At 32.9% G+C, this 25,628-nt stretch overlaps 1 protein-coding gene across 1 annotated transcript in view; it reads right to left on the bottom strand.

Annotated features, from left to right (window-relative positions):
- Oseg5 (intraflagellar transport protein Oseg5) overlaps positions 1-25,628 on the bottom strand; it is a 369,827-nt gene that overhangs the window by 272,686 nt on the left and 71,513 nt on the right. Inside the window, exons 7-8 of the mRNA XM_070299093.1 lie at positions 17,781-17,921; positions 3,646-3,770 (exon numbers count right to left, since the gene is read on the bottom strand). Of these exons, the coding sequence (XP_070155194.1) occupies positions 3,646-3,770; positions 17,781-17,921 (266 nt within the window). The remainder of the gene's footprint in view (positions 1-3,645; positions 3,771-17,780; positions 17,922-25,628) is intronic.

Raw genomic sequence — 25,628 nt, 5'->3', positions numbered from 1 at the left:
TAACGACTTTTGACCTTTTTTTATTTTTAACATATGTATTTTATTTTATGATTTTATATACCGTTTATCCACTTTTCTTTTGAGCTACAAATCAAATCAAGTATTATACATTAATTTACAGTATACTGAGGATGCCCGAAGCGGCGACTGAATCGTTTATTAAATTATTAAATTTCATCACTGAGTCATTAGATTTATTATGCATCCTTAAGTTTACGCACGGGTCCTATTAGCCCGTCATTTCTTATTGCTTTTTAACATTGTAAGCCTTGATTTTATATTTTAATATTAAGAAATTGGTCAGATTACGACATCAAGTAGGGGAAAATCGGGTAAAATCGGGACGCTAAGAAGTATTAAATGAAATATTAATATACAAGGTGTCCTAGACCACCCGTACACCCCTTTTTTCAAAAACTAAACATTTTAGAGAAAAACGTTTTCAACAAAAATTGTATGGTTCTGAGGGGAACATAAGATGGTGTCATTGGTTTGACCTTGGATGGCATCGTTAAGGTCAAGTCAAGGACACCTTTAATTTCTTAAATAGAACCCCTTATTTTTTATTGCATATTCTTATAGCTTACCTCGAGAGCTTTCCAAAACACTATAATAAAGTATTTTTTCATTAAGTACGTTTTGAGTTATTTTGTATTTTAATCTGACATATTTTGATATAAAAAATTAAATATCTTGTAAAATATTTAGTTTTCGATAATCTTACCGTAATACTTCTATGTACAGAATAATGAGACAAATCAATTAATAAAAAAAATAATTGTTTTTAAGAAAATTATTTACAATGTATTTTTTTAAACAATTATTTGTTTTTTTGCACTAATTGATTTGTCTCATTATTCTGTACATAAAAGTATTACGGCAAGATTATCAAAAACTGAATATTTTACGAAATATTTTATTTTTTATATCAAAATATGTCAGATTAAAATATAAAATAACTCAAGAAGTACTTAATGAAAAAATACTTTATTATAGTATTTTGGAAAACTCTTGGGGTAAGCTATAAGAATATGCAATAAAAAGGGGGTTCCATTTAAGAAATTAAAGATGTCCTTGATTTGACCTTAACAATGCCATCCAAGGTCAAACCAATAACACCATCTTATGTTCCCCTGAAAACCATACAATTTTTGTTGAAAACGTTTTTCTCTAAAATGCTTAGTTTTTGAAAAAAGGGATGTACGTCTAGGACATCCTGTATAAGAATTTAAACTTACTTTAATTGGTATTAGGAACTTTGGTTCCTAAATCACATGCATTTAACTTAACATATCAGTCTTCCTTTAATTGCAAGTTACAAAAAATAATCAACTTTCTATAGTTTTCATTTGATGGTTTTGCCTCATGCTTGGTACATCTATATCTCATAGCCGATTAAAACATGTAGAATGAAACAGTTTCTACGAATGACAATTTTCACGCGAATATATGCTTAATCTATAGTATAATACAAATTTTACTTACCATGCAATATGGTTTTACGATAATACTACTAAAATCCGTAGAATCTTACATTGAACTACCAAAAAAATTTTAAATTCATATGTTTACTACGAGCGAACATCGACCGCTTCGAACTTAAGTAGACAGACTAATCAAAATGGCCATCCGCAATGGGCAAAAGCGTGCAAATTTGAAAAGCAATTCAAACATTGAGATCGTATCCCGATTTTATCCCCATACCCGCTTTCAGACTAATCTCCCTTATAGAACTAGCACCACAATTAATAGACATTTTTTTCAACGTTATTTCATCGTAAAAAGCTATATTGCATTAATTTTTGTAAAACATGTAACTTTAAATTTTGTAGTAATTAAAGCAATTTTAATATATATAATTTGTATGACTTTGTTGATTAAATAATATAAAAAAAAAGAAAAACTGCGTTTTTTTATAATTATGTCATATATATTCTCCATATACAGAGTGTTCAAAAAATGTGATGAATTTTAGAAGTATGTACTATTAGATACTTTTCGAAGTATGTACTATTCATAAAAACATTGCAAAAAGTCTTAATAAGTAATATTTCAAAAACCATTTATTTCCAAGCAAGTTACAAAAGCATTTTTTGTTATTAAAGGAAATTCAATTTACTTTTTCAAGAAAAGTGGATAGGATGTGGCGGTCCAGTTGCATGGCCATCTCGCTCACCGAAATTAAATTCGTTAGATTGATGGGGACACTTAGAGAGCATAGTGTACGCCACATCACTTGACTTATTGGATGAACTGATACAGAAAATTGAAAACAGTTGTCAACAAATACAAAATATACTGGAATCTTTGAATGTGTTCTATCTTCAATGAGAAAGCGTACCAAATGGTATATTGAAATGAACGGAGGGCACATCGAACGTCTGCGTAAATTGAATTTATTTAATAATAGAAAATGCTTTATAACTTGACAATAAATGATTTTTGGAGTACTACTTATTAAGACTTTTTGATTTATTTTTACGAGTACTATATAATTCTAAAATTTGGTACCACCTTTTCTGAACACCCTGTACACTTCATATATGGAGAACATACATATAGTAGTGTGCATGAGCACACTATCAGGCGCGCGGCTTACTGATATGCATCCCACTAAAGATTAATGCTGATTGGTCTGTCTTTACTCAATAATTACTCCTCTAAAGAGTTGTAGAAAAAATAATTCAGTTTTTTTCGATTCATTTTTCAGTAAGGAATAACGCTATATACTTAGTGGGTAGTCTTTAAGTGATACTTTCTATAAATAACACAAAATAAAATTCAATTATTTTATTATAACAATAAAAAGATGAAAAAAATGGACGGTGGTGATTACAATAACTACGGCCCTCTATTTGAAAGGTCGTTTCTAAAGGCATTTTTGACGAGGAACATAGGAAAAATAGTGAAAAAAGATTCTGAACAATAGTTTTTGAGATATATCACTTTAACTTAACATATTGGACATGATAATAAAACTTTACAAAAATGGACTCAATGATCTTGACTTTGACATATGTTGTGAAGATCACTGTCGTAAGTATTTTCCAAAAGGTTTTAAACGTCGTTCCTTGTTTATTAACAAATTATTAACAAAAGAATTATTGTAACAAATTATATGTAATTTGGTAATTATTTACTTTTAGAGGAGCACCTCAAAACGACATTGACTTTGATATACATTGTCAAAGAGATGACCTTAAGTAATTTTTCCTTATAACTTAATCGGCCGTCTCTTATAATTTTTGAGATATTTAAAATTAAAATTTGATTCGAAACGAAAATTTGGTTTAGGTTATATAACGTAACTCAAACCAAATTTTAGTTTTAAATCAGAAATAGATTTGGGTTAAGTTATATCTTTTGGAAGTAGAGCCTCCCCATAGGGAGGGCGGAATCCACTGTGTCCACGCATATACTTTACAATGCTTACAATACTTTAAAGTGATATATCTTGAAAACTATTGGTCGGAAATTTTTTTACTATTTTTCCTGTGTTTCTCGTCAAAAATGTCTTTCGAATAGAAACAATCTTTCAAATAGGGGCCTGTAGTTATCGTAATCGTGCCAAGGAATGTTTAACAGTTTTATATATCAATGCTTAAATTTTGACAGGATCAATTTATTTACTTTATTAAAACTTACCTATCTATAATATGTCCGGTCAAGAGTTTTCCATTACCGCATGCCATAGCTACTTGTGTACCATCACTGGACCAAGCAATACTATAAATACTGCCAGTATTCACTTTTTCCATAGAATGTAGCCACTAAAATATAACGACAGTATATTGCTAATTATTGATAAGTGAATTCATATGATGAAAGACATGATATACAAACATAAAATATTCAACGATCAAGATTAAATATTAGGCAGATATATTTAATACATAAAATACTCATAAAATCTCATAGTAATATCTACACTTGATCAGGACGATGAATGGCTTAGAGCAGTGCTCGAAATTAGATGCCTTTTTTGGATCGATATCTGAGGCGCCGCCTGCAGTTCTCTCACTACCGTTCGAGGCTGGATAGATAAGCCGCCGATCGCGCGTGTAACGCTATGCCTGAGGAGCATCCCTATATAAAAATATGCTGAGATCGTATCTTCTGTGAAATCGTCATTTAAATTTGCCTTACTAGATAATTTTTATAAATTTATGTTATTAATATATTATACAATATATGTAATCTATTACGCACATATATATTATATGTTATAATAATATATTTTAGAGACAGTAGTATATATATAATAATTACAATTTTGATAATAGCTTTCCACATCGCCCATGAGATACTATTGTCGATGCGTTTTTTTTAAAGTGGTTTTCCCAGTAGGCCTATTCCACATTATCCTATTCCTATTTCATTATCTTTTAGTGAAATAGGTCTACTGGGGAAACTACTTTAAAAAAAAACGCATCGACGATAGTATCTCATGGATGATGTGGAAAGCTATTATCAAAATTATAATCATTATATATATATATATATATATATATATATATATTACTGTCTCTAAAATATAATACATTATTGTAACATATAATATATGTGTGAGTAATAGATTACATATATAATATATTGATAATAGAAATTTATAAAAATTATCCAGTAAGACAAATTTAAATGACGATTTGACAAAAGGTACGATCTCACCATATTTTTATATAGGAACGTTTCTGAGGCATAGTGTTGCACGCGCGATCGGCGGTTCAGTCGTCGAGCCTCAAACGGTAGTGGGGGAACTGCAGGCGGCGCCTCAGATATCGGCCCGAAAAGGGCATCTAATTCCGAGCAGTGATGCCAGAATTGAGACGCAAGCAAGATGACATTGAGTCGCGGGCTGACAAGTGCCAGGTCCCAGGTTTGATTCCGCTCGGGTCTCATCCCACCATATACCACCATCTTTGTGCAAGAGAAGGAGGAATGTCAGAGAAGGAAAGAAGGATAAAGAGAAGGGAAATAGGAAGAAAACAAAAGAGGGTTAGGAGTTAGGAACAAGGAAGAAGAGCGACAAGAGAAGGGATAGGAAAGATATGTGTGTGTGTGTGTGTGTGTAAAAGCGTTAGAGATAAGAGCGTAAGGATGTAGGAGAAAAGGGAGGGTGAGGAGCGAAGGGGAAGAGCGAGAGAGAGAGGGAAAAAGGAAAGCAGTGTGTAAAGCGGAATTGTAAGAAAATGAAAGATATTTGGAAGTTTGTAAAGTGTAAGAGCGTAAAATTGCAACCCCATTGGGCCAATAAAGATGCATACATACATACATCTACACTTGATCTCTGTTAGGAAATTAGTTTTAATTTTTATTTAAATTTTTTTAGTCAAAGATTTTTATATCTTTTTCGTCATATAGTAAATTTACTTACTAATATGATTAGCACATAACTTAGCAAATTTTTGTAACACTACAAGATACGTACTTTAAATACTACAATACACAAGTGCACCTGTGCTAAATGTTCATACACTATTCTGAGCTTTTTTTTTAAAGAAACAATTCAATATTTATCTTTTTATCTTATCTTAATAAAATATCCTTTGTTTATTTCAAAATATGTTAACAATATTAATACAGTAGAACTGTAAATTGGGAATCTCGAAATAGCGTACAAAATCCCTTCAATATGTACTAGATGCACTTGAATAGCATGAGTGGAGGTAACAGTACATCCACGCAACAATGTGTATCTATTTTTCTCAATGTTGACTAGTGAGCCGAGTTTTTTGCACATATGCAACGGACACAGAATCAACAAAATATTTAATATTCATAGAAATAAAGAGATGTGCCACTAATCGCCCATGGAAAATTTTCTAAGACTTATCCTAGACAGCACAAAAAATTAAAAGATGACAAAAAGATGTCTTTTTTAGGCTGTCTTTTCGGCAAAGCGATGTCTAAAAGATGTCTATAACACATCTTTTCGCTTTGTCGAAAAAACAATCTAAAAGGACATCTTTTTGTCATCATTTTGTTGTCTTTTCGGCAAAGCGGAAAGACAACAATAAAATGCCTTTTCGGCCAAACAAAAAGTTCGTTTACTTACCGTTATGTAACGTGCTATGCGGTATCTATCCGCGTATTTGTTTGAGTCATGAAGATTATATAAAATCTGCCAAATGCAGCTAATAAAATCATAACAACTATTTTTTTCAGTTTAATTTCTGATAAAATTTTTATGCAGGCGATTCAGATATTGAACTAATTTTTGCGAAATCGAACAGATAAGTGTCCAATTTTCATTTATTCGGACAGAAAAAATTGTCTAAATAAGAAATTGTCTAAATAAGAAAATCGTTTGTTAGTGTCTAATTAAAATATAAAATACAAAAATTAATTTTTATATAAATAAAATCTCTAGTTTTATAAATTAGATTATTGAAATTTAATTACATATAATACAAGATAACCCCCACCCCCCTTTTAAATAACGCATTGATATTTCTTGAAAATTGAAGCTTCCACCGAAAAATATTTCGTACAAAAGTTTTGTGATCTTGTTGAAAATATAAAATAATGCCATTGGTTTGATCTTGGATGAAGGACATAAATATATTTTTGAAGATCATCTCTATCTCCTTAAATAGTACCCTAATTTATTTATATAAATCAATTTCTCGCAATATTCGACGTAAAAAGTTATAAGGGTTGGATGGCAGAAAATTTAATAGTTTATAAGATATTTTATATTTTAATTTGACTTAATTTTACATAAATTATAAAATATTGAGTATATTAAATATATACAAGGTGAGGCAAATAAAGCGTTACAAGTTAATATCGCAGAAAATACTGTTGTAGAAAAAAAGTGTGAGATGAAAACTGTTTGATATCAAGGGAGACATATGACGATAAAAAGGATTTTCTTATCGATTGATATACTAAGGTCAGATCAAGATCTCCTCATTTTTTTTAAATGGGACTATATGGATCTTTTACGCAGTTTTATAGTCATTATTGAGACGAATTCAACCATCTACGACACAAGGTCATTCAAGGTCATTTCAAGGTCATAAATGAAGAAGTTGTGCATTATGGACTTTGGAAAGGTTTTATGGAAAGATCTTTATTGGTACGCTTTTACTTATTAATAATTATAATAATTGAGGAGATGTTCAAAGTGATTACCTTAAACCTCTAGGCACTTTAACAATCTATCGGAAGGACCAAAAGAAGAGAATCAAAAGAATTAAACTACTTTGAATGTGATTCGATGTGCTTGTTTACATTTTCTTTCAATTTGTTTTCATAATTTGAATACTTTGAATACCTCCTCAAATAACATCTCAATTATTATAATTATTAGAAAGTAAAAGTGTGCTAATAAAGACGTATTTTCTTAATGCACAACTTCTGGATTCATGACTTTAAAATAACTTTGAATGACCTTATGTCATAGGTCGTTGGATTCGTCTTAGTAACGACTATAAGACTGCATAAAAAAATCCATACAGTTTCATTTAAAAAAATAGAGGAGACCTTGATTTTACCTTAGTATATCAATCGATAAGAAAATCTCTCTTATCATCATACATCCCTCTTGATACCAAACAGTTTTCATCTCACACTTTTTTTCTACAACCAATATTTTCTATGATATTAATTTATAACGTTTTATTTGCCTCACCTTACCATATACCTATATGTATATACAAGGTCTCTTAGAATTGATAGTAAAAAAAGACGCATATTGTACAAATCAAAATAAGATAAAAATGAGTTCAAATTCCGAATAGCCCCTACCTCCGAATTTGATGAAATTTTATAGGAATGTAGACTTACTAAATGTAGTCAAATGCTACAAATGCGAATGTGCAGAAAATGTCTAGTTTCCGAGAAATTCAAATTTCATCTGGTTAAATGGACATGGTTTAAGATTTCCATATAAAAAAATATTAAAATTCAAAAATATTTCGCTAAAATGTTTTATTTTATAAGTTAATGTTACTGCATGTAGATGTAAACACTAGCGTATTAGAATCATTATTAAAAAAAAAAAAAAAAGAAACAAATTTCATCGTCCGCAACATTTTATCATCCGCAACATTTTATCCGTCTGCGACATTTCCATAATTATATAATTTCACATAGGTTTGCAACTTTTTGCGCGAAGCGAGGTTCATCTGTTAGCCGGATACAACAAAGAGAAAAAATATTACGATTAAAATCACTTTTATTATTATCTATTTTGACTTACGCGGCTCTAGTTGATGTCGTCGCGCGGGGGCTGCTTATACAGGGTATCCCTATATTCGCACAACACCCTTTAAGGGAAAGTAGAGGGAGTTATTCTGAATACAAAAGTCCATTTTGCGATTTTCTCAATAATTAAGAAAATATTAATTGTAAAAGATCAGCCAACGAAATGCCGCGAGAAGCTCGCGGCGCGAAGACGCCTACCACTGTCACTTAATACTAGGCCCGCGGCGAAGCATGGGAAGACGTGTATTATGTTTCTAATTCTTTCGGTTATCATAGCAAAGCTCGCTCGCAAAGCGCTCCTACCACTGCTTCGCCATGGGTCTAGTATCAAGTAACAGTGGGAGACGTCTTCGCACCGCAAGCTTCTTGCGGCACTTCGTTGGCTGATCTTTTACAATTAATATTTTCTTAAATATTGAGAAAATCGCAAAATGGTACAGGACTTTTCTGTTCAGAATAACACCCTCTACCTTCCCTTAAAAGGTATTGCGCAAATTTTCGGACACCCTGTATATGGCAGCAAAATACAATCGACCTTTTTGAAAGAAATCAATCGCGCGAGAATACATCTTGGCATCCGTTCTCGGCAGACATTATAACGGAAAAACAAAAAAAAAAGTAAATACGTGAGTAGGCATGATCTTAACGGTTATCTTGTTATACCGAAAATTTGCTAACAGCTCGGCCATTCTGACTTTAGGCGGTCCCGGCCAATGTTCGTACAAAATAGAGTCATAAGATCGCTATTGAAACATAGTCAAATACATAAAATTGACGCATATCCGTGAGATCACAATTTTATTTATGGACGCATTTGATCAGGCGCTACTACGCTACTATCGCTAACAAGGGGACCCCGCAACATGATACCAATGGATTTGGATGGGACTCAGGTATGTTATAGAGGTATTTGCCCTAACTACCAGGCTAACGGGAATTTATGCACTACGGCTTGGTTTCCGAGAAAATCTACGGTAGAGTTTCACGCGCGGTATGTATACCAGTAACTGTGCTGCGTTGTCGAGCAAGCGAGCGCGGCGCAGTAGAGGTTCACGGATGGCACGCTGCTGGCCCGTGTTCAAGTCCCGTCGGCGCGCGACTTTTTTTTTAGTAATTTTTTTTTCAATTCTTTAATTTTTTTCTCGTTTACGTATCTAATCTTACTTAATATCAATAACAAACATTGCATTATAAAGTTGCGGGGAAAAAATTCCTATACAACGTACAGTTTTTGGTAAGATTTTGTACAGTTTTAAAACGAGCTCTTATTGTTAAAATCAACGATCCGGCCCCTTGTCGAAATTCCAAGTATTTCGGCATCGTTCGCTATCTGCATTTAACATTAGAATCAACGATCTGCCCCCTTTTTTGAATGTAAACGAGCTTTGTTTCCCGATCTCACACTTGAAGCAGCCGCAGTCTGCAAAGCGGTAGGCTTCATAAAATGTGCATGGTGTGACACCGTGTTATGCTTTGCGTGCTTTTATGATAAATACCACCCAAACGATTGTTCTTCTGATGTACACAGTGATAGCGAATAATTGAAACGCCTGCATGTATATATAATATAAAATAAATGAAATTACTACCGTACGTTGTATAGCAATTTTTTCCCCGCAACTTTGTAATGCAATGTTTGTTATTGATATTAAGTAAGATTAGATACGTAAACGAGAAAAAAATTAAAGAATTGAAAAAAAATTACTAAAAAAAAAGTTGCGCGCCGACGAGATTTGAACACGGGCCAGCAGCGTGCCAGCCGTGAACCTTGCCTACTGCGCCGCGCTCGCTTGTTCGACAACGCAGCACAGTTACTGGTATACATACCGCGCGTAAAACTCTACAATAGATTTTCTCGGAAACCAAGCCGTAGTGCATAAATTCCCGTTAGCCTGGTACTTAGGGCAAATACCTCTACAACATACCTGAGTCTCAATAAACTCCATTTGTATCATGTTGCGGGATCCCCTTGTAAGATCGTTGCGTCAATTGAATTTCGGCACGGGTTTCTTATTCACTCCCGCTGTCTCCATATATCTAATTTCGTCATTACCTTGAAACCGACTGACAATGACATCACGCTCAATATCCACAACCCGAACAATGTCGTATGATAGATCGTTTGGTTTTCTTTTAAACTTAAAGTTCTTTTTAATTAACTCAATTTATTTAGCCAAATAATTAAAATTTCAATATTTCAGAAACTAGATGTTTCCGCACATTCACACTTCCGGCATTCGATTACATTTAGTAAGTGCATCACTGTAATTACATCCCTGTAAAATTTCATCAAATTCAGAGGTAAGAGCTATTTGGAATTCTTACCCATAAATTTTGACGTATTGAAATGTAGTCCACCCTTCGCTCCCATGAAAACCAAGTTCAAAATTTTTTTAAACAATTTTTGATATCAGAAATGAGTAAAACGCATAAAGATACGTACACGGGGAAAAAAATTTTCGCTACCATAGCCAATCATGGTTTGCAAAATAAATTTCTAAACTGCAGCAAAACAATTTGCTATTGCACCTAATAAATAAGTATCACAGCTAAGATGTTCGCTGTTGCACCTAATAAATAAGTGTCACAGCTAAGATGTTCGCGGTTGCACCTAATAAATAAGTGTCACAGCTAAGATGTTCGCTGTCCATATATTAAGACTGAAATCTAGTTACCACACGCAGTTTTTAGCTACGGCAACTAATTTTTTTTCCGTGTATACAAGGTGTAACAGAGCGCCCGTATCAGGCGTTTTTTTGAAAATGGTTTGTCGCAGCAAGTTGGGGAAAAAAATTGTATAGTAAAAGCTATAGTAAAGAATCAAATGGTGGCACTTGCGTTTCCCGGAAAAGCGGGCAAATTGAAAGAACGGATATGAAATTCATTTTTTTAATTGGGAAGAGAGGTCGAGTGAGGTATCATTGGATAGAACTTTTAAAAAGAAACAACTTTTGTAGGAAAATTTTTTTAATTCGTCCTATCAATTACAAGAAAAATGCAAATAATTAATTTTCTTTCATAAATGCTCGAATTGCCTTCCATTGTCGTCGAAACATAAACATTGTAACTTGTGTTACAATGTTTACTTTTCCGTGTTCAAGGACAATTTATTCTTATTAGGTTTATGTTATTATAAATATCATTAAATTTTTCTTCATTTCAAAGTGAGATTTTGTATCGTGTGGAATAAAATTTGAAATCTTTCCTTAAGTGAAAAGTGAAATCTTTCAGTGTTGATTTGTTTTACATTTATTTTCATTAATTTTCATTATGATGTTCAGCAATGAAGAAGCTTTTGATATGTTGATAGTGTTAGGAGAAAGTCAAAGGTGTTTTAGAAAGGCAGCACGTTTGTGCGCTAAAAATATCCAGATAGGCTGCATCATTCTTACAACGTATTTAAACGTTTGGCAAATCATGTAAGATCAACAGGTTCCGTACAGCCAAATTTTTTCCCCAACTTGCTACGACAAGCCATTCAAAAAAAACGCCTGATACGGGCGTTCTGTTACATTCTGTATGTACCAATTTTCATAAAATTCTATCGAGTTTAGACAATATACAGAAAATTCGAGTTTTTTCAGGAAACTTTGGGGGAGTTGTAACTCAGAGGGAGTGCGGTCACATGTTCATAGCAGCCAGAAACGGTTCCCCGCGGCTCACAGTTCAGCAATGGAGGGAATAACGCACACAAGCGCGAACTGCGTACATGTGCGCTCGGCGCTGCGCAGACGCACATATACGCGATTCGCGCTTGTGTGCGTTATGCCCTACATTGCTGAGTCGTGAGCCACGGTACCCGTTTCTGGCATCATTGGTTCATAGGATAATTTTATCTTATTTTGACTTGTAGAATATGTCTCTTTTTTTCTATTATCAATTCTGGGACACCTTATATGTATACAGGATCTTTCATAAATGGTGGACAAAACTTCAGTAATGGATTCCTAATGCTTATTATTAGAAAAGAAAAAAAGTTATATCAACATAGGTCCGGAAATGATTAGTTTTTGAGTTATTAAAGTTTTTGACACCATTCTTGTCATATCGTCTTATTGTTAGCGGAAATGTTCAATATGTTCACTTCCTGTCTTAATACAAGCCTCATTTCGCCGTTTCAATAAGTCCCGAACATACTCCGAAATTCCTGGCGTGGCGCGTATCATCTGAAAAGTTGCCACAATGGATGATCTAGAAACTCTCTGTGATCAAATTATATATAGAGTGTTAGAAAAGTCTGGAAACGGTCAAATATCTCGAAAACGAAACTTTTCTGAGAAAAATGTGTCGAACTAAGGTTGTAGAGCTCTAAGTGGCGTATTATATAATAATATTATTAAGACCTTAAATAGCACCGTCAAGATCAAATAAAAATCACTTTGAATTTTTTAAATGAAAACCCCTATTTTTCATTACATATTCTTGTAGCTTATCTCGAGAGCTTTCCAAAACACTATAATAAAGTATTTTTTTATTAAGTACTTTTTAAGTTCTTTTATATTTTAATCTGACATATATTTTGATATAAAAAATTAAATATCTCGTAAAATATTTAGTTTTCGATAATCTAACCGTAATATGTTTATGTATAGAATAATGAGACAAAATTTCTCTAATTTAAAATGAAGAATTTAATGTTGGCGCGTTGTCAAGTGTTTCTTCCATTACACTGATTTTTAATCAAAATTTTGTAACAAGTTCGCGTGACTGTATCTCATTAACTATTGAACGAAATAAATTAAAACTTGCATTACGTGTTGTGTATTGAGTTGTGAATAATACCCTAAAATGGCAGCACTAACCGATAAACGTTCCAAAATGCGATGCGAGTCTCGAAACTTAATTGTTTGACAGTGTATACAATATATATATATATACTGGGTGGCCCATTTTAATCCATCCAGTCGAATATCTCAAAAACCAAGCCCGGAAGAGAAAAATGTTTCAAACAAAAGTTGTGTGGCTTCAAGGGTGCCATAAGATGGTGACAATTATTTGACCTGGGAAAATCATTTGAAGGGCATGTGAAGATCAACTTTAAAATCTTAAATGGAAACCCCCATTTTTTATTTAGTATTCTTGTAGCCGCATTGTCGTTAACGATTATTATTTAGCGACGGACCGCGGAGACCGCGCGATCACATTGTTACGTTGCCTAGCGATGCGAGAAACGCATCATTTGAAAGTCAACTTCCGTTTTTTAAATAGAACCCCCTCTTTTTTATTGCATATTCTTGTAGCTTATCTCGAGAGCTTTTCAAAAACTAAAATAATGTATTTTTTCATTAAGTATTTTTTGAGTTATTTTATATCTTAATCTGAGATATTTTGATTTAAAAAATAAAATATCTCAATATTTAGTTTTTGGTAACCTTACCGTAATATTTTTATGTACAGAATAATGAGACAAATCAATTAGTGTAAAAAAGACAAATAATTGTTTTAAAAAATACATTGTAAATAATTACATACTTTTTCTTAAAAACAATTTTTTTTTATACTAATTGATTTGTCTCATTATTCTGTACATAAAAGTATTACGGTAAGATTATCGAAAACTAAATATTTTACGAAATATTTTATTTTTTATATCAAAATATGTCAGATTAATATACAATATAAAATAACTCAAAAAATACTTAATGAAAAAATACATTGTTATAGTGTTTTGAAAAGGTCTCAAGATAAGCTATAAGAATATGTAATAAAAAAGGGGTTTCCTTTTAAAAAATTAAAGTTGGCCTTCAATTGACCCTCAAGGTCATGTTCAAGGTCTAGTTCAAGATCACCATTTGATAGATCACCGATTTACCTAAAAAATGTTTGCGATTTTTGATAAAAGCTATTTATTTTCATTTTAAAAGTAGTGTACGGGTGGTCTGGGATATCCTGTATATATGTGTATATATGTGTATATATTATCGTATACTGCAATTATATCTTATGTGTAAACGAAAATATTTGTCTCCCTTCCAATATAATTAAATAATTTAATTTATAAAACTAAAGATTTCATTTAAATTTCATAGAAAAAATAACTTTTGTTTTATATCTTAAGTAAACAATAACAAATTTTTATTTATTTAGATAATTTCTGTTCGAATAAGTGAAAATCGAATGTTTACTTGTTTGATTTTCCAAAAATCCCCTGTATGAAGATCAGATATTAAACTAACAAAAATAGTTGTTATAATCTTATTAGCCGTATTTGTTTTATATAAATTTCATGTGAACTGAAAACTTAAATAAGATACATAGCACATAAAGCGTCGCATAGCAGTAAGCAAGCAAACTTTTCATATGACCGAAAGGATATATTTTAGTCATCTTTTTGCTTTATCAGAAAAATAATTATAAAATGATGTTTTTTTTAAGACGTTTTTTCAGCAAAGTGAAAAGATGTATATTATAGACATTTTTTAGATATCTATTCGTTTTGCCAAATGGATAATCTGAAAAAACATCTTTTCGTCATTTTTTAGTTTTTTGTGCTGTCTGTGTAATCTTCAGGGTTGGGAAAGTTACTTTATAAAAGTAACTCGTTACCGTTACCGTTATTTTTTCTAAAAAGTAACTCGTTACCGTTACTCGTTACTAATTTTAAAAAGTAACTCGTTACCGTTACAGTTACTAAAAAGTAACGAGTCGTTACAATTTCCGTTACTTTTTTACAATACAAACTAATAAATTATTTTGCATAAAAAAAACTTTTAAAAAATTGTAAGCAAGATTTCATTCAAGGTTTATTACAAAATAAATGATTAAATTTTATCGAAATTCTTTATTAATTTTTAATAAAATTTGTTGCTCCATAGTATCATCATTTAAATGCCCTCTTTGTGGTGTTAATACAGAGCCACCGATGCTAAACATTCTTTCTACAGATGCACTGCTTGGTAGAGCTGTATTATATTTAATAAAAAGTTTTTTAAGTTTTGGATAGTCGTTTAACATTTCTATATTACAATTATTTGATTTTAAAAACCGTTGCAATTCTTCTTGTTCAGATTAATTTTGCACCGATTTTTGCTCAAAAATGAAAAAATCATCGTGATCGTCAGATTTTCCAGCTTTTGAAGAATTTTCAGTTGATCGGATTCCCAATAAATCCTCCAAGTAATTTTCAGCACGTTTTCTTTTTTCTCCGGCTAACCAGTTTAACTTAAATTTTGGATGTAAACATGCTGCTATTATTAATTCTTTTGTTTCAAATATTGTAAGAAATCTAAAATCAAATATAGTAAATTAAGCGACATTGTTTGTTTTATTGAAATTAATACTTTTGAATCAATAGTTTAAAATAAAATAATATTTTTCAATTAAATCCTTATTTAAAATTAAATAACATATGTATTAATCAAATTAATAAGTTACCTTTTATTTAAACCTTGCTGAATAGCTTCAACTAATGAATGGCAATCTATAAGGTCAGATTTATTGAGATTTTCTAATTTTCGTTGCAAGGCACTTAGAACTGGTAGTAAATGAGAGCTCTGCTTTTCCGAAAAGATAAAGCTCTCATTGGATATCGCGCGTCGCGTCATCGCACTGGTCTGCAAGAGCCACAAGTTGATCAATCACATTCAAGCATTTTTACAACATAATAAGAATGCTAATTGGTCGATTTGCTTACGGCTTTATGGTTAAGATAAAAATTTTATCACGCACAATAGCAAGAATAATATCTTAAATAAATCAAAAAATTTGAAAAAAGTAACGATAAAAGTAACTGTTAAATTCGTTACTCGTTACCGAAAAATGTAACGAAGTTACTTTTTCCGTTACAAATAAAATTTGTAACGCCATTACCGTTACAGTTACCGAAAAAAAGTAACTGTAACGGTAACGGCGTTACAAGTAACGCGTTACTTCCCAACCCTGGTAATCATATATCTAAAATTTTTGAATACTACATTTTAATGACAATTATGATTTTAATATATAAAATTCTAAGAATTACATTCATAAATTTTGTTCATGTTATACATTTTATGTGTATTTTAATTATACAGGGTATCCTACATAAAGTGTTACAAGCCAATAACTAAAAATATTTATCGAATCAAAAAGTTATTCATGAGAAAGTTTCATGTATTCGAGAGACCTTTCTAACTATGTAAACATAAAGTCGTCTCTGCTCCTCTTTCAAGAAAGGCAGGGACTTCATAATTCCAAATGGAATTATATATGTAAGATACAAAATGTACATATTTGGATTCTACGGGAAAAAGCAAGAAAATTTTATTTGAAACATTTGTTTAGAAACTGCTTCTATCAAAAGTTATAAGCATTTAAATTTTAAAATAGAGTGCAGTCAAATTTAATGACTTCCTCGTTCATCTAATCTTATATCTTTGGATTATTTTTTATGGAAGTATATCAAACAAAAAGTCATGTCTTAACCACCTACAACGATAGAAGACTTGAAACGAAGAATACGTGAAACTTGCGCTAGCGTGACCCCAGAGATGTTAGACAAAATTTTGTAGAAAGAAGTAATAAGTGTTTAGATGAAAATGGACAACAGTTCAAACATTTAATAAAGTAAAAAACAGAAAAACTGTAAAGTCTATCAATTGATTATATATATAATTTATTTTATTATTAGTTTGAACCAGACGGTGCATTCGGATGTTTAATATTCTCTAGATATCCTCTGAACGTCTTTTGAATATGTGTTAAGAACTCTACTTTAACGTTTAAATACTTATAATTTTTATGGCAACAAAATTTACTTGTTTTTTCTTTCAGAATTTAAATTTTTCCCCCAGAATTCAAATATGTAACATTTTATAGGAGGTTCCATTTGAAATTATAAAGTTACTCCCCGCCCCCTTGAAGGAGGAACGGGAGTGACTTATATTTACGTTAAAAAGATCACTCAAATACATGAAATTTTCTCATGAACAATTTTTTAATTCAAGAAATATTTTTAGAGTTATTGGCTTATTGGTAACAATTTATACGGGACACTCCGTATAAAATGCAATTTACACAGAATCTTTCTGGGTCTTGTGAGACAAACTTCATAAGGTAATAAGTCTTACCAAGTATCAATTTTTATCGAGGAACTTATGTCTTTCGACGCATTCTTAAATAGCTGTGTATGTTCCTGTTCGGACCGCCTGATATAACCAATCGATCGTGCGAGAGTATTGCAAGTGACGTTTGACAATACTCGAGTTCACGTCTTTTGATTTTGTTCTTGCTTTATATTAAGTTTTCTTTAAAGAAATTTGAACTCTAGTATTGTCAGATATTACACGCAATGCTGTCGCGTGACGAGTTGCCTACTTCACAGACAGGGACCCATAGCTCCTTAAGGACGCATCGGAAGATATGGGTTGCTTGATAAAAATTGATTCTCCTGATAAAGGATACCATCCTATGAAGTTTGTTTCGTGAATTCTAAAATATCCTATAAATTGAAAATTTGCATTCTTTTCTAGAAACAAATATCAGGTTAAATTTTCATGGTTCTATTTCATTTTTATATTTCTATCTGCTTTCTATACATTATTATATAAAACAATAAAACATTAACAGTAGAAGTTAGTAATTAGTCTCACCCCATTTTTATCACAAAGCTTGATTGTATTGAAGGATCCAACAGCAAAATAGTTACCAGAGGAACACCAGCTGATTGCTGTTACAGGATAATCACCAATACCACTGCTATATAATAATTGATTATTGTTGACGTCCCATACCTATGTTAGAAAATATTGTTATATATTTTTAAAGCATAGAAAACAAGCTATATATACATATTGTGACATATTTTTTTCGTCCGTCATAAAGGTGTCGTAACTCGACCAATTTCTTGATATTAAAAGACAAAACAAGCAAAGTAGAGAAAAAATTAGGAAAGAGCTGACTAAAGTAAAGCATTAAAATTAGGGGAAGAGCCCAAGGAAAAGAGATTAAGAAAGAATAAAGAATAAAAGATTATTAATAAAATAAAGTAAGATACGTGACAAAAGAGAAAAAAGTCACGGTCAATTCCTCGGAAGCTGAGTAAGCAGCTGACGAAACAGACTGACAAGCGGAGCACGAGACATGCTCCGGTCAGGGACACCACACTTCTCCCTAATCAACGACGTAATTAATTAAGATTATATAATAAGCGCGAGATGCACAGCGAGCTAGCTCAATAACATAGCTCATTAACATCGCACACTCGCTCGCTCAGTAATATTATCGCGCAGTATCCAAGTCCCGTTCATATCGCACCCGACTATTATAATCGCGAATAAGTGAAAAGTGTACAGAATCTTGCGAAATATACTAATTTCTACCTAACGTCCGGGAGTGTCTTATTACGAGCGTGGATCCTTTGGGCGTATAAATCCCTAAAGACCTCTTCCTTAGCGGCTAGAGGCACAACATTAATTGGTGGCAGCGGTGGGATACGCCAGCTCTAACAAGATCAACACTGGCAAAGGTCCATAATTAGGAAGAAAAATTCCGTGGAGTCGACGGAACGAGAGACAGCAAGGATAACTCCGTCAGACAGTCGACATCTACAACCGAGGGAAAAAGAAGTCTATCAGGAACTTCGAGTCACCCGATATATCAAGACGACAACGATAAGCGCAACCTGAGAAGGCGCACCGATCGATCTCAATGGCACGTGACAATCAACGCCTGACGGCCGACACTGAACGAGAGACAATGCTGCTCATCGTATTATTGTAAGTCAAGCAATTAAAATTTGTAAACACGTGAATGTCGGAAAACCGAAACGCACAACAAAAAAGCGTAGCGAATAAATCGTGACTATTTAGCGAACCAGCGAATAGAGCCATTAGAAATAGCGCAGTAAGCCCTATAAGAGTAGCAGTAGAAGCACTTCGGGATATACGCGATAACATACGAAGAGATCTAAGGGCATTACATTCAAGTGAGAATTTGTCCGAACCAGAACTCGGAGCAAACGTTGTAATCGAACGCGAATTTTCATTCGGCGAATTAGATAACAGTTTAATAGCGAATAATATAGAACTAAATGTTGAGGTCGAATTATCAATAAGCGCGTCTGGTAGACTAACACACCGCCGCGAATTCTCACTAACGTCATACGATTCGAGTATCTTTGATCCCGACGAAATCTATCGCACTCGAGACATGTATAACTCAAACGCTTCCGCATCGCAACCCATCACATCGGAAGATATCGATGAGAGAATTAAGCGATTATAAGAAGAAGCAATTAGAAACGCGACACAATCAAACGCGCGAGCTCAACACAAACCGCAGAAAGAAACGGATGAAGCAGCCGATGACCTTTATTGCGGGAAATGAGAGAGGAAATGAGACCTGAAATTAGAAGTATGTATGCCGAGATATACGATTTAAGAATTAGAGAACCGCAACCCCGACAAAACAACGGGCATAGAACTCCGCCGGGAGAAAGAACCGAGACCGCGTACGAGTCCACACCCGAGGATGTAGGATATCAAAGAGGATACGGATTTCTACCATTAAAAGAGGCTCGCAGAATGATTCCGGAATTCGACGGATCACCAAATAAACTACAAGAATTTTTGAGTGCGACTACATATGCAGTAGAACATATCGACTCCTTAGATGAAGTAACGCTATTAGGAGCAGTATTATGCACGAAATTAAAAGGCAGAGCGATGCTAGATTTTCAAACGCGTAAAATTCAAGATTTCGCACAGTTGAAATGAGAATTAGAGGTCTGTTACTCAAGTAAAAAGAGTACGACCCATCTACAAATCGAATTTAACACGCTAAAGCAGAAACCAGAAAAAAGCGCACGAACTTACGGACTTAGAGCAGACAAATTAGCCATGGAGCTATACGAGTCAATGATGGAAGAACGTCATCATACAGTAGATAATAAACGTGCAATAATGGAAATAATACAACAGCCAGCCTTAGAAAATTTCCAAATAGGATTGCAGGACGAAATTAAAACAATTATTTGATCGTGAGGACATGCTACGTTGCAAGAAGCAATAGCAGCGGCCAGCGCGGAAGATAAAGTTAAAGGACCGCCCGCGATCGGCATCCGAAGCAAAATAAATTTTACACCGACCTATAAACAGGAAAATAAAATAAACGTGCAATATCAAAAATGCGGAAAAACTGGGCATTACGGCCGAGATTGTCGAACTAGCCGATACGCGAATCGATTTCATTGCCGAAACCCGATAGACAACCCCGCGTAAATACGATAAATAAATATTACAATTATTGCAAAAAATCCGGACATGATCGCGAAGAATTTTGGTTATTACACAGACGACCAAATAGAGATCAATAGAGCCGAACCAAACAATATAATTTACGATCGGAAAATAAAAATTGTAAGAGTAACGAGCAAGGAAAAAGGAGATCTAACACTGCACACAGTAATAACGAGACAAGGAAGAAACGAAGCAACGACGACTCGCAATCGAATATCGTGTTACATACATGAAGCGTGCCCCGCGAACGCATACAGGACTAGACTTAGTCACTTTACCTATGCGAGAAACAAAGAAAGGAAAAATTAATTTATTGTTCGACATGGGAGCCGCTATATCACTAATTAAAGTGAAACACTTAAAAGACGAAACGCTAATAGAAGATAAAATAGCGCTTACAGGAGTAATAGGACATAAAGTATTAGGTGTACAACTTTGCTTCCGCCGTTTTCCTATAGATGGCTTTAGCGATAAGTAGTGGACGAAATAAATAGATCATAGACGTCATGCAATAAACTTGGGCATCTGTCAACATAACCCCATAGAAACATTAGTCGATTTGTGTCTGCATCATAAAGTTATTCTCGATTGAAATTGTCAGTTTACGAGCCAAATTCTCGTCATTTGCGGGAGGTTTTAATTTTCTGCTTCAATATGAAGAAATCTACTGCTGAGGCTCATCGAATGTTCTCAAATACTTATGGTGAAGCCGCTATTAGTGAAAGAACGTGTCGTGAATGGTTTTAACGCTTCAACAACGGTGATTTTCACATCGAAGACCGGCATAGCGGTAGAAGAGAGAAGGTTTTCGAAGATGCAGAATCGGAGGCATTACTTAATGAAGACTCGAGTCAAAGTCAAAAAGAATTGGCACGATCATTGGGAATGACTCAATAAGCAATAACCAGTTTTTTACAATAAAGCCTCGAATTTCGGAAAAAAACGGCGGAAGCAAAGTTGTACTAATAAATTAATAATTGTTGTTTCTTTTCCGAATTCTTTTTTCGCTATCGCGTTTCCTAAGAATAAATAGCCGATGACAAAACGACTTATCCGATCCTCTTTTTCTCGCGCATTTACTTTCTCTCCCGGGAATCTTGCCATTGACAGTCATAATTGTACAATATTTCTTGAGTACTGTTTCGTATTGCTTTGTATCGCTACTGTTTTGTACTTCATTATTGTCTTGCAGCGAGACATACCATGAATATTTCGCGTTTCGAATATATCTCATCGTCGTGAAATTTATAAGACTACTAAAATTTCAATTTATAAATATATATATATATATATAAACATTTATATATTATCTACATGTATTCTCTCTCTCTCTCTCTCTCTCTCTCTCTCTCTCATTCACATATATTACAAAATAATATATATATTTATAAAATGTACACGTTTCTCAAAATTTTATAACAAATTTTTTTTAGTTGGCACAATTCTTTATATCATTATTTTAGTATATATTTTATAATATATTTGTACAACCTTTTTTGTTAAAATATTTTTATAAGTTTCTATTTTTAATAATTTATAATAACATTTTGTGCAGATTAAATTATAGTAATACTATTTTATAAATACATATAAATATATATATTATAAATACAATAATTTTTCACAACTAGCGCGTGTACTAGCTTGACACCTATATCATTCTTTTTTTATTATATATTATTTTAATAACATGTAAAGCAATCAAATTTCTAATAGTATTTTAACAAAAAAAATGTTTGTGTTTTAACTCTACATGTACTATAAACAATATCAAGTGACGCGGTAGCGTCGCGACGGCAAGTATAGAAAAAAATTCTTTCTGGCTTGTCAACGATTTTGTTTGCCTATATACAGAGGCCGCGATGCTACCAAGTAGCTTATCCGGAGTTTTACGTCTAATAAACTTTAGATTAAAATACCTCAGGAACTAAAGCCATAATCAATCTAACGGCACTTTTCTTATACAATGTGGATACAAGTTTTCGATTGCGACCAGTTTGAATAAGATTGGTGCAGTCAATCCCCTGAATCACAATAATTGTATGCCAGAATGTGATACTTTTGGTCTTTCAGGTTCAGATTCAGATCTAGTCGCTCACGTACGTATGCTCGCACACACACGTGCAAAGCGATTTTGTCCCTCAAGCGGCGTTCATATCACTCATGTACAATTATTCGCTTTAGTGTGCAGAATGCTTTAAGAGACAAGATTATATGTGGATGTGTGTATATACGTGTGAAATGTTTATATTTTATAAGAGTACGCGCAGAGTATACTGCGACAAGAAAAAAAGGGATAAAGTGATTAACCGTTATGAGAATATCGCGAAATAGTGCAGTACAAGGAAGAAAAATGATAAAGTGGAAAAAAATTATTAACGCGAAATAGTGCAAGAAAGAAAAGTGATTTCTTTTAATCATATTGAGCAAAGTTAGGTTATATTAGCGAAATTGAAAAATGCTTTATTACACGCAATGTTTGAATCTATGCATTATCAATTAAAATTAACATATTTGTGATACATAGATTGTTGGAAAATAGTGGTTGGATTATGGAAGCATTGAAGGAATATTTGGAGATTTTGGCTGGCCATATTCTCGATAAGCTGGTAATTATACGCGTGAATGCACATTCATGTATATAATATTTATTAATATTTTATTGACAAATATAATTAATGCATAATTTTATATATAAATGTAATTAATGCATAATTTTATATATAAATGTAATTAATGCATAATTTTATATATAAATGTAATTAATGCATAATTAATATTTTTAGGTTAACTTACAAATGGCTATGCAATGAGTTTATGTTAGATAGCAAAATAAATCTGGTAAAAATTCTATCAAAAATATCATAGAATCAACAACATTGAATGTTACTATGAACAACTTTCTATTAATTGGCTTCATAATGAATAATGAAATAATAAAATCATATCAAAGGAGTTCTATATTATCCACAAACATTTTACGGTTCTGGAATTACTCGCAACTTTTGGTTCTGGAAATGCATGAATGTTTATTTATATTTTATATACAAGGTGTCCCATTTTAAAAGTTCCACCCTCATAACTTTTCAGGATCAACGTTTGAAGGAAAACGACTCGGATAAAAGTTGTAGGGAACAAAGGAGGATATCTAATAGTGATCTTGGATTTGACATTAAAGGTCATTTTCAAGGTCATTTGAAAGTCAACTTCCGTTTTTAATGGAACTCCCTATTTTTCATTACACATTCTTGTAGCTTATCTCGAGAGCTTTCCAAAACACTATAATAGAGTATCTTTTCATTAAGTACCTTTTGAGTTATTTTATATTTTAATCTGACATATTTTGATATAAAAAATAAAATATTTCGTAAAATATTCAGTTTTCAATAACCTTACCGTGATACTTTTATGTACAGAATAATGAGACAAATCAATTAGTGCCAAAAAACAAATAATTGTTTAAAAAAATACATTGTAAATAACTTTCTTAAAAACAATTATTTTTTATACTAATTGATTTGTCTCATTATTCTTTACATAGAAGTATTACAGTAAGATTATCGAAAACTAAATATTTTACGAGATATTTAATTTTTTATATCAAAATATGTCAGATCAAAATATAAAACAATTCAAAAAGTACTTAATGAAAAAATACTTTATTATAGTGTTTTGGAAAGCTCTCGAGGTAAGCTACAAGAATATGTAATGAAAAATCCATTTAAAAAATTCAAAGTTATTTTTATATGACCTTGACGGTGTTATTCAAGGTCATATTAGTATTATTATATAATACGCCACTTAGAGCTCTACAACTTTTAAACATTTTTCACGAAAATGCGTTGTTTCCTCAAAAAACTGCTGATACGCTCTGTTACACACTGTATATTGTGCGTATCGTAGGAACAATACAAATATATGTGTATGTACAGGGTAATGCGGAACAAACGTTCATCCCTAAAAGGTCGTATTCCTGAATCAATTCTAAGACGATTTTTCCTTTACGAAAATTTTGTCTGAAGCTTTTTAAATTATAAAAAGAAGTAACGAATTACGGGACGAGTACAGAAGGTAGGCAGGAGCGGTGTAATTCACCGTCCGATACAGACGCTCGCTACAGCTGATCGAACGGTGTTTACTACAAGCGGTGTGTGTGTATGTGTGTGTATGTGTGTCTGTGTGAGAACGTGTACACGTAATACATACTCACACACACACAATCTCTTTCTCTCTCTCGCCCCTCTACTCTCTCCCTTCCTCTCCCGCTCCCTCTTTCCTCTCTCTCTTTTTTTCTTTCCCTCTCTCTCTCTCTCTCTCTCTCTCTCTCTCTCTGTGGAGAAGACGTGTCAAACATCGCTCCGCAAAAATAATAACTTTTAAACGGTTAAATTAGTTACGGGGAGTGATAGAAAGTTATTCAAGTCATAGCGGCATAGACCGGCATTAGCCATGAGTGTTATCTAGCCGGGATATGCTGTTTTGTTGTGGGCGTGAGAAGTGCATTTCCTGTCTGGGACACCAAAATCTCACACGACAGGTAGACATTAAAGGTGGACACAAAAGTGCTGACGTGTGACAGTGGAACAGAAGTGACTGATCGCTTACGCTGATATTAGCGGTTTCGGCCGATAATTATCGGCATGGACGATGAATATGTTGAATATCGATGCTCGGCATGTAAAAAGATAATAAAAAATCAGGTGATATACAAGTCTTGCTATCAGGTGAATCGTATTAAGCTGTTTTACCATCCAGGATGAGTAAGCAAGCATAAGATTTACGATAAAAATCAAAAATTGGTACCGTGTTCTGGCCCATTTGACAGATTTACAATTGAAAGTGAAGCAGACATGAAGAAGGCATCGGCAGTGACCGGGGGCGGCAGGGACAGGCTAGGATCTACAGGATCTACAGGTTCGTTTACGACGCCAAGTAATGGAAATAGAATATCAGAAGCGAATGGATCATCGACTATTGACGTAAAAATAGATTGGCTGGTAAAAATTGTAACAGAAATAAAAGATGAAACAGCATGTAAGAAGGAAATTAAAATGATGGTCAAGGAAGTAGTTCGAGAAGAATTAGGAAATGTTAAGCAGGAACTGCTAGAAGAGTTGAAAAGAATGATACAGGGAGAAGTAGGTGGATCAACAGGAGGAATACAAAGGAGCTATAGTGAAGCGGTTAAAGAGAAAAAGAAAG

Source organism: Polyergus mexicanus, unplaced genomic scaffold (assembly GCF_030449975.1).
Source record: "Polyergus mexicanus isolate NDT 795.1 unplaced genomic scaffold, iyPolMexi1.0 SCAF_7, whole genome shotgun sequence".
NCBI classification, from domain to species: Eukaryota; Metazoa; Arthropoda; class Insecta; order Hymenoptera; family Formicidae; genus Polyergus; species Polyergus mexicanus.
Note: the sequence above shows the minus strand (reverse complement) of the source record. Positions and strands in the feature narration are given on the sequence as shown.